This window comes from Pundamilia nyererei, unplaced genomic scaffold (genome assembly GCF_000239375.1).
Source record: "Pundamilia nyererei isolate P.nyererei 1_Seehausen unplaced genomic scaffold, PunNye1.0 scaffold00253, whole genome shotgun sequence".
Taxonomy (NCBI): domain Eukaryota; kingdom Metazoa; phylum Chordata; class Actinopteri; order Cichliformes; family Cichlidae; genus Pundamilia; species Pundamilia nyererei.
The window spans coordinates 397,663-408,610 of NW_005187654.1; the positions used below are offsets into that span (position 1 = coordinate 397,663).

Below are 10,948 nucleotides of genomic sequence, written 5' to 3' on the forward strand. Positions count from 1 at the left end.
GTGCCACGATGTTTTCTTTGTTGAAGAGAGTTAGTTGTTTATTATTCTTAGTTGTCATATTAATATAAAGGATGTCAAATAATTCATACTCAATGAACTCCGCCTTCAGTCTTCCCCAGAAAAAAAACTGCACATTTTCCGCAAGTCGACAGGTTATTTTCTCTCAGTCTACTTTAACCAATCACATTCAAGAGAAAATGCATTACCATACTGGAGCCCCGCCCCCATTCCAAATAAAGGATCTAAGGTGAGCAAGTTGTTGGTTATTTGAAGAGTGAAAGACGAACTCTACACAGGAAAATAGCAGAAGCTACTTGGAGTCAGCCTGAAAGACAAAGGTGAGCATCAAATTAATGAGTTTGTTCAATTTTAAAATCTATTTTAAATTAAAATGTAAAGATGTTACCGTTTTTATTAATTTATGTTTCATTTTCTTTCATAAATTTATTCTAAAGTCTTGTTTCTGGACTTTCACCATCAGCCCACAGCTCTACGTTTCACTGGCACTTTGCACAGCATACGAGAGAGAATCCAACAATGTACAACCTGGAGAATACTTTGGATAAGCCGGTACAGATTAATGAGAAAGATGCTGTGGAAGCTACAATACAAGATTGGGCTCAAGTGCTGAGTCACAAAGATCCAAATGATGAATTCAAAGATTCAGACTTTGAAGATCAAGTTGATGAAGAGCCTTTTGAAGTCACAAAGACAGATGAAGAGTCCAACAGTGGTTTAAGCTGGAGTGATGAAGCGTTCATTGAGGATTGTTGTCCACTTTGTTCACATGTTTGCACTGAGCCTGCGGTGCTGCAGTGTGGCCACAGCTTCTGTAACGGCTGTGTGCAAGAATGTGAGAAGTGGAAAAAGTCTTTTAAATGTTCACTCTGTAACAAAGTCAACAACAACCCAGAGCCTCCAGTTAATGTTTCCATGATGAGTTTGAGTGAAAGCGACAGAGTTGATCCATCAGGAGGACAAAGAAATGTGCAGGTGAGTGTGCTTCATTCTTTATACGCTTCATACAACCATATATCAACCATGTAGCTTCATCTTAATAGGTTCATTAGGCACTTTGACTCAATTATGGATGATGTGCGATAATTAATCACCATCATCTTTATTCAGCTACTTTTACAACCGCACAGAGTGCTCAGAAAATTAGCAGTTAGTCTTAAGTTAGCACAGCATATTTAAGTGCCGGAATGATCAGGACACATCAGTCCTAAGAGAGGAGATGAAGGACAAACAGTCCAGCAGGTTTCATTACAGGAAATAACCCAACTTTCCAAAACTCACCTCAACAAACTGACCTAACCCAAAAACCTCACTAGTCAGGCTGATGTAACTAAACCTCCAGTGAAGGAAATGATTCTTTGGAGCTCATTTTCAGCTCTAAAGTTTTACTCTGGGATTCCAGAGAACAGCTGTTTTATCATTCACTGACTTTCCTTGTGCTTCTGAGCGTTTGCTTTCTTGAAGTTATCCATTATCCATAATGGATGATTATAGTAACCACAAACTAAGAATAAAAAGTGAGAACCCCAGAACACAAGGATAAATGTGTAACACCTCCAGTCCAGGATTAGAGAAGATGATTAGCAACGTAAAACACAATAATCTTTAATCCAGAGAAGATTTCCTGTTTCTTACTCACCATCAGTGTTTTTCTGTTCTGCTCTTTTAAGCTGCAGCCCCTGAAGTTGTCGACTCCTTCATCTCCAGAGCTTCCACTGTCTGAAGATCTGACTGAGGAGACTTCAGTGTTTGGCAAACATAAAGAAAATGTTCCCCATGTGCTCATCATTAAATTTGTTGAAACGTTAGTTGTAACGACTGTTGTCACATTTGGTGAAGCTGATGAAGACTGAAACCTTTTCAGTTAACTTCAACATAATAACCTTGATGAGATATGAGGGTTAAATGAGCCTGTGCTCCTTCACGACCCTCTCCTCCTTATTTTTATGTATTTGTAACTCCTCCTATGGTTATGGTTTCACTGTTCACTTAAAGATGACTTGTATTAATTGCATATTATGGTTTTTTTTTTTATCCCTCTTTCTTTTAGATAAAAAGTAGCACAGTTTATGTTAAATATTCTCTCGTGTTTTTCCTGTTAGTCTTATTTATTTGTAGATCTTACATCATCTAAAGTTCTTTGGGCAGTATCGTGTGTTTTGTATGCTGTAAAAGTGACAAAGCACAACTTGGACTTTGCTTCCATCTTGTGTTCAACAAGCACAGCTACAGTGTGCAGGTCTGAGAGTGTGAAACCAAACTGTGAACTAATATGTTTTTTAACGTCTTTTCAGTGACTGATGCCTCGCTAATGCTTTCATATGTAATATTCTATTTTGGTAGAATCAATTTCTGTCTTCTATCGGGAAGGATGATTTGATTATCTTTTATGTTTTTGTCTGAAGTTGCATTAAATAAAATGTAAAAGCAAAAATTAAGACTGAATATTTTTTAAGAAAGCAGAACCATTCTGATCTAAACCCAGACGTTCACTCAGAAGCTTTACTCTTATCTCACTTTTTTGGGATAAATGATGCTGATGATGACTAATAATATTATGGTGATCCTGTAGACTAGGAAAATGATGTTAGTCAGGTCTAATACAAATCCATGAATCACAGGTTTCAGTAAAAGTGATATAATTTGATGCTAGTGTAATAACAGAATATCACACTAACTGTTCATGCTGTTGGTAAACTGATGTATGTAATCACACTAAAAAATGTTTTCTAATCTAAATAAAGATAAATATTGAGGACAAAGTGTGTTTGCATACAGAAAAAAGTATTTACATCAATGTATGATTAAAAAACAATGTCAGCTATCTCATGTCTAAGAAATGAGGCTACTACTACACACATCTTCCAGACACTATTCACCTGCATAAAGTGTATAAGTTTCATTATGGTTGCATATTTATATGTATTATGATGATTTCGTAGGCTGGGGTAATTCACATGGCAAAAATGAGTGTATTCCCTATTCTCTAAATGAGGTGTTGTTATTGCAAAATGAAAGCAATGCAATACCTTTATAAGGTACTGTAGGCGTACAAACCCCACAAATGGGTAATGGGTTTGTAGGTAGTTGCTAGACAACGTGATGACATCATATACTCTAGATAAGAACCTCCAGTGGAGTAAGATGTGTCGCGTATGAGGAATCTGAGGGCAAATAAAGAGACTATCCCTGTTTATGGCTGAGGTGTTACATTTTGGTGTTTTGTTTTTATATTTCTGTTTTTAGTCAACTTTGGTTTTTTAGTTTCCAGAGTGGGTTTGCTGTCTTCACCGTTTTAGTGCTTAGAAATGGTTGGTTTCACTATAATCTCCTAGGACTTGGCATCCACATATGCGGACATCACATTTTGGGTTGTCTAGACCAAAATACCAAATTCGCTACAAGGGCCTGATTTCCACTTACGAGGACATTAAACTGCCACTCTTCTATCAAAATTGAAAACGAATGTCATCATATGTGGATCTAATTTCCACACAGAAAGACCCCGGCCTGATGGTAGAATTGAACGCAGGACCTTCTTGCTGTGCGGCAACAGTGCTAACCACCGTGCCACCGTGCTTCCGGGCCTTTCATGGAAATTGTGTTTGGCTATACTGATTTTGCATAATTTACATGTCTTCTGTCACTGCATTTAGCTGCCTGTGTGTGAATCTGTGTCTGATGTATTGGTTGTTACATTTACCCTAAAAAACTGCTGTTTTTTTTTTTGTTGGATACCAAGTTAGTTTGTCCAAAATCAATCAAGCAATCAATAAAACAAAGCAAAATATCTTGCTGCTGTTTGACATTTACATTTTTTAGTAAACGAAACTTTTGTGGTTTGTTTAAGAAGGCAGACTGTCTGTGCATGCAAGAAACCATACTTCCTGTTTTTCTCAGGAAGTAACCTTCTCCTTTAATACCATCTGCCAGTGTGTTATTTAAGTGGCAGTTTCACTTTAGTAAGCAGCCATGCATTCGTCTTCTGGTCTGTTAGATTTAATGGTGTCTTAGCAGATTTGTAACAGTAAAAAATAGGGTTTGTTTAATGTATTTATTGACCATCTAGTTGACTGTTTGGAAGCAAATATCTTCAGTGAACAGTCAGAGATGTTAAAGACTGAGGACAAGGAGTATTCCCTGACAGAAACTACATGAGGATTAAAGTACTGTAAAAAGAAAATGGACCAATCAATCGTTAGTAATAAAACAGATGATTTCTCTGAAGGTAAGTCTAATTTTTTTTAATGTAAGGCAACAAAAAGATAATCTGAAAAGCACCAGCAACCATTTTTCTTCAGTGATCTCTTATTCTTGCTTTCTCTCCGAGTCAGTTCCCTTTATTCAGGCTGCAGTTCATCACTTCCAGCCAAACTACACTGCACAGAGTGGTGGCAACGTGGTTGCTCCTTCCATAATTGGTTCAAATGTTGGCAACATAAACATCAATATCTTCTCAGCAACGCAAGGTAGATACATGTAGATAGACGCAGTTAAGTGAATGCGCCGTTTGGTCTCTTCTGATCTTTGTGTCGTTTTGCAGAGTGTAAAGAGGACCTCAACAATGACCATACAGACAGCTGTGGTGCTCTGCTGCCTGAAAGTGAGTGCTTCTCAATTATTTAATTTAAAAATGTTACATTAAAAAAGTAAACCATTTAAATAAATGTTTTCTCTTTCAGTTGACAAGGTTGCAGAAAGTCAACAAAACCTGAAAGCCACTCTGAGGAGGAAGTTCAGCCACATTCTCGAGGGGCAGGCGACAGAAACAAACAAAATCTCTCTCAATAACATTTACACAGAGCTCTACGTCACCGAGGGAGGAAGCGGCGAAGTCAACAAGGAGCATGAGGTGAGACACATCGAGACGACACCCAGGATCCATGTGGGCCAGGAAAAATCAATCCACTGCGATCACCTGTTCACTCCTCTGCCTGAACGTGGCTGTGACATAAGGACTGTCGTCACACGGGGAGTTGCTGGCATTGGAAAAACTGTTTTGACCAATAAATTCACTCTGGACTGGGCAGAGGAGAGAGCAAATGAAAACCTAGAATTTGTATTTCCACTGTCGTTCCGAGAGCTGAACTTGATGAAGAAGAAAAACTTCAGTCTAGTGGAGCTTCTTGTTGTGCTTTTCCCTGAAATTAAAGACATAGAAATTTTCACTAATGTGAAAAAAAACATGCTCTTCATCCTCGATGGCCTGGATGAGAGTCGCCTCTCTCTGGACTTCAACAGATGTGAAATACTGTCAGATGTGACTCAAACTACCACAATTGCCGTATTAATGACCAACCTCATTAGGGGCAGATTGCTCCCTATGGCTCTCGTGTGGATCACATCACGCCCCGTAGCTTCCAGTCAGATCCCAGCGAACTGCATTGATCTAGTGACTGAAGTTCGAGGTTTCAACAACCTGCAAAAAGATGAATACTTCAGGAGGAAAATTAGTGATGTGAACTTAGCAAACCGGGTGATAGCACATGTGAAAACCTGCAGGAGCCTTCACATCATGTGCCACATACCAATTTTCTGCTGGATGGCAGCGACTGTTTTCGAGAAAAATATGGCTACAAAAGAGAGCAAAGACACACCAAAGACTCTCACTCAAATGTACATACACTTCTTATCCTTGTGTGAGGAGGCAATGAAGAAAAGGCTGACAGGAAGAAGGGAGTCAAATGCTGACTGTGTGAGAGCTAATCTCCTGGCTTTAGGAAAGCTGGCTTTCCAAGAACTCGAGAAAGGCCACCTGATCTTCAATGAAAGCGACCTAAAGCTGAATGGTATCGATACTGAGCAGGCATCCATGTTCTCAGGAGTCTACACACAGATCTTCCATGAGGAGATGACAGTGTGCAAGGAGAAGATGTTTTGCTTCGTGCATCTGAGTGTCCAGGAATTCTTTGCAGCGTTGTACGTCTTCCTCACGTTCCACAACGACAACGTTAACGTCCTGGTGAAGTTGTCCGCGTCACGACGCTTTCTATCCAGACCATCTGACCTCATCCTCTACAAAGAAGCAGTGGAAAAGGCTTTGCGGAATGAGAAAGGAGATTTTGACATGTTTCTACGCTTCCTTTTGGGGCTGTCCCTGGAGTCCAATCAGACGCTGCTGAAACATCTAATGGTCAACAACCGAACACAACAAAAGACAAGAACCGAAATCGTTAAACACATAAAGGAGAAGATCAGGTCCAATCCATCACCAGACAGGTGCCTCAATCTCTTCCACTGTCTGAACGAGCTGAATGACCACTCCCTCGTGGAGGAAATTCAGAGCTACCTCAGCTCAGGTAGCCTTAACAGAGCCAATCTTTCACCTGCCCAGTGGGCCACACTAGTTTTTGTATTACTGACATCAGAAGAAGAGCACAGTACGTTTGAACTGGGCAACTACACCAGGTCAGAGGAGGGTCTTCTCAGGCTGCTACCTGTCGTGAAAACAGCCCAAGTAGCAAAGTAAGTAGTTTACAGTTATTAATTTCTACAGGAGAAAAAAACAAAACTCCAAAAGACTGAGAAGAGTAACTCCTCAATTGATATTGGAACCCAGTGCTTTTAAGTAACATCTCCTAATCTCTTCCTACCTGGAATGACCAAATCAGGGCATCTGTGCATAGCTAATATCAGCCTGTCACAAGCATAGAAAAAAGCACATTTAAAGTCGAGCTTTTAGAGGAAGCTGCAGCCTGACCTATTGGCTCGAATCTCTGTTACATATGCCCAACACATTATTTAAAGCTTAGGCTGTGTTTGATGTGAAAACACCACAAGGTTTTCGCTGTAAAGCTCGAGAGGGAAAATCCCAACTAGATCAGCAGTTTCTGAAATACTTAGACCCATCTGGCACAACAACCATTTCACATTCAGAGTCACTTAAAACATTTTTTATTCCCTGTTCTGATGCTCGGTTTCAAATTCAGCAGAATGTCCCGACCATGCCAAAATGCATTGATTTGCTGATTATATGTTTGAATTAACACTTGATCAGATGACAAAAGTACCTAACAAAGAGTTAGTGAGTATATATTAAATATACATGATGTTAGGCAGTTAGCTAACATTTTGACAGATGTTTTTGCATAAAATTTCAAACAGTGCTGGATAACAGACGTATTTCTAATCTGCATATATAAGGGAATTTTGCTTCCTGGGATTACTTACCATTTTCTTGCTGTTTTCCCTGTTGCAGTCTGAATGCATGCAACCTTACGTTGACCAGCTGTGAGAACCTGGCGAATGCCATCAGTTCATCCCAACTTAGAGAACTGGACTTGAGTAACAACAATCTGACAGATGTAGGACTAATGAAGCTCTCCAGTGGGTTGAGGAACAGCAAAGTGGAGACGCTCAGGTTAATATTCAACATGTTTCTTTTATTTTTATTTCTCAGCCAAAATGTAAGCACATGATTACAGCATTTTCCTTTGTGCAGACTGAGGAGCTGTAGCCTAACAGAACGCAGCTCCAATGACCTGGCATCATTTGTCAGCTCTGCCTCTTGCCTGCTAAAACTACTGGACCTGAGTGATAATGAGTTTCACGATTTAGGAGTTAGAAGGTTTTCTGATGGACTGAGGAGCTCTGACTGTAAACTGGAAACCCTCAAGTGAGTGTCCTGAGTGTGAGGCTATGTACTGGTACAAAGACAGATTCAAACTGAAGTTGTTCTTGTCACTGTCATGGAGACAGCTGGATGAAATAACTTTCTGTATTTCTTGAAGTTTGTCCCTGTGCAGTGTGGGAGAAGAGGGCTGCATTTTCTTGGCATCTGCTTTAAACTCATGCCACCTGAGAGAGCTGGACATGAGCTACAACCACCCAGGGAACTCAGGGTTGAATCTTCTAACAGCTCTGAAAGAGGACCCACAATGCAGCCTGGTGAAACTCAGGTAGTGATGGTATCCACAACATCTGAAAAGTAACAGGTTATTTCAGTGCAGAAATAGTGAAGAACTGGGTGATGTAACCATCAACCATTAGATAGTTTCTCCACCAGATAATGTCAGTATCACCAGTGTACACAACTAACATTAATTGTGATGCAAGTGTCTGAACGTATTTGTCCCTCTGTTATGATTTTAGCATGGACCAGTGTGGTGAGTTCCGGATTCAGCCAGGTCCAAAGAAATGTGAGTAACCACAACCTCCCTCCTTTCTCCTATACTCAGAAAACTGTGTGATGTAAAACATGAACTGAAATTTTAAATCTGATTCATCAGATACCATCAAACTCACCCTGGACCCAAACACAGCACATAAAGATCTTTCTCTATCCGAGGAAAACAGGAAAGCAACACGCTGGACCAAGCAGCCATATCCAGACCATCCAGAAAGGTTTGATTTCTGGCCTCAAGTGTTGTGTAGAGAAGGGCTCACAGGACGCTACTACTGGGAGGCGGAGTGGACTGGGAGAGTCTTCATAGGAGTAGCCTACAAACGAATACCCAGGAAGGGAGAGACTGATGACTGCTGGTTAGGTCGAAATAACTCCTCCTGGGGCTTGAACTGCAACAAAGATGGATACAAAGCCTTGCACAAAGGCACAGGCATTCCTATAACCACCAAACCCAACTCCAACAAAGTAGGAGTATTCCTGGACTGGTCAGCAGGGATGCTCTCCTTTTACATGCTCTCCTGTGGTTCCCTTAAACTCCTCCACACCTTCCACACTACCTTCGATGAGCCTGTTTACCCCGGGTTTCACCTTGGCTGGGTGGACTCAAAGGTTTATTTGTGCTAAGTATCGCCAATCTGCTTTTCTGATCTGGAGACACCCGAGAATTCTGTTTCATCTAAATGCTGGACTTCTGAGCCCGATGCCCATAATGTGATAAAAGAGCTGCAGCTAATTTCAAATTACACCAGGATTCTTTTTGGTTGCTATTAGCCATATTGGCTCTGTATGGAATGGTAATTCTGGACAGTTCAGAACTTTGGATTCAAGCTGAAACATTGCATTGTATATATTTCCATGAAATGAGTGACAATGATACTAGTGATGTGAGCTTTTCAGATAACACCACACTGTGTGGTCTTAAAGGAACGAAACAAGGTTGACTGTGATCAGTACCTAGCCTGCTGTGAAGGTGCTTCTGTTATTCACTGTGATGTTTATTTAGATGACATCACGTTTAAAATGTACTTACCAGAAAAACTGAACTTTAATCTCTTTAGAGCAGGGTCTCAAACTTAAATGAGCTGTGGGCCACTGCTGGCACTGTCATCTGATGTGAAGGCCACTTCAGCACAAAAAACACACAAACAAGAAAACACAAATATTTCCAAAAATGTTTAAAATTTCAAATATTGTATAACAAGATAAAACTGCAAACATGAATGCATTATTTCCTCACTCTTAACTGATTGAACTACCAAATAAACAAATTGGTCCTCTCTTTCTGATACAGTTTCACAAGAAAACCACAAAGTTGATATAGCTGCAAAAACAGCTGCACAGGAAGGCATACCTTTGACCTTCACTATGTTACGTGATTATTTTGAAACCACATTAGATCAGCACCTAAACCCGTGAAAGACTAAAAACAGAGCAATAGAAAATGCAGAGGGAATTCTAAAACGACTAAATAGAAAACCAATCCTAGCTAACACTTTATATAGATACAACACTCCAATATTGCCTCAACAGGAGGGATGGTATTTATAACAGTGTTTACTACATATGGATTTAGTAACTACTCAGAAAATATTGTGCAAGGTGTGAAATACGCATACAAATGGATTCAACACACTCACATGGATTATGTAGAAATATTGCCTAGTAATGATTGACCCTTATTCTAAATGAGTGGAGGCTTTTCCCTGTGCTAAACTGGACTCATACACACCCCAATAAAAGAAATAATTCCCAGATTTGGAATCCGAGAAACACTATATAGAGATAAGGCAAGGATTTTATTAATGAAGTAATAAATAGACAAGCTCAAAATTGAAGAATAAGCTTAAAAATCACTGCACATAATTACATTTTCAATTTTTATTCTGACACATATCTAAGACAAAACACAACCAATTTTTTAAAAATGTACTTATACGCAAAGGATGTGTTCAGTCAACAATATATCTATCTATATAAATATATATATATAACGTTTCTTGACTCCAAACTGGTCTCAAACTGTGAAGCTGGGTGCAAAAAAGGGCATAAACATCTGTCATGTGCTTGTTTCCACATTGATTACATTTTAGTGTGAATTTATTAGGTCTGTTTTATCCATTTCCCTGGTTGGTTTTCACCTGACGACTCTGGATGAAGGCTTGTGGGGCCACCTGTCCAACAGCTAAAGCTGGGGTCATGCAATAAGAGGATGAATCCAAACACAGCAGTAACTCTACAACAGATTGGCTGCAATGGCCGAATCAAAACGTAGACCCGAACCTGATTGAAGTACAGTGGCTGCAAACTTCAATGAACTCAAGTAATGCAGTAAAGAGGGCTCAGATTCCTTCACAACAATGTGACAGACGGATAAAGTAGCAAGAAAACTTCAAGCACATGATATCGCAGGCAGCCTCAGATACACTAGCTACCTGCAGACTTAATCGTTTGGGATCATGATAAATATCTGCTCAGATATTAGCGCCATCAGATAAAGCAGATATCATTAAAAATAACCGTTTCATGAGGTTTTCAGTTAGTACAGCGGTCCTGATAAAATGCTGAGTTAGGCAATATACAGGAAAGCGTAATTTTTCAATGCTAAACTTACACTTCCCTAGACTATGAGAATTTTTGTGGATCCAGAAACTGAGAAGTGAAAGCATGCGGAAAAATGCAGACCCGTCATAAATGTATCATATTGTTAAAAAGAGGAAGTGACAATGTTTTGTAATTTTGCTTTTTTCCCCCCACAAAGTGATGGATAAGTAAGACTCTCTTCAGCGATAACACAAGAATAAAAAA

General features: G+C 39.7%; 1 protein-coding gene across 1 annotated transcript; it reads left to right on the forward strand.

Annotated features, from left to right (window-relative positions):
- The first annotated feature begins 3,976 nt into the window (after window positions 1-3,976).
- On the forward strand, window positions 3,977-9,224 carry LOC102209521 (protein NLRC3-like). The gene is made up of 9 exons (XM_005749708.1): window positions 3,977-4,246; window positions 4,353-4,487; window positions 4,562-4,621; window positions 4,701-6,483; window positions 7,217-7,378; window positions 7,460-7,633; window positions 7,749-7,916; window positions 8,110-8,156; window positions 8,247-9,224. Exons 1-9 carry the CDS (start codon window positions 4,201-4,203, stop codon window positions 8,765-8,767), a joined length of 3,096 nt encoding a protein of 1,031 aa, XP_005749765.1. The 5' UTR covers window positions 3,977-4,200; the 3' UTR covers window positions 8,768-9,224.
- Window positions 9,225-10,948: the final 1,724 nt, after the last annotated feature.

What these genes read in the sequence shown, in the direction of transcription:
- LOC102209521 (XM_005749708.1), top strand. Translation starts at nt 4,201, where the DNA reads ATGGACCAATCAATCGTTAGTAATAAAACAGATGATTTCTCTGAAG. An exon ending in AACAGATGATTTCTCTGAAG is followed by an intron (nt 4,247 to 4,352) that starts GTAAGTCTAATT and finishes TCTCCGAGTCAG; the next exon opens with TTCCCTTTATTCAGGCTGCA. An exon ending in AAAACAGCCCAAGTAGCAAA is followed by an intron (nt 6,484 to 7,216) that starts GTAAGTAGTTTA and finishes TCCCTGTTGCAG; the next exon opens with TCTGAATGCATGCAACCTTA.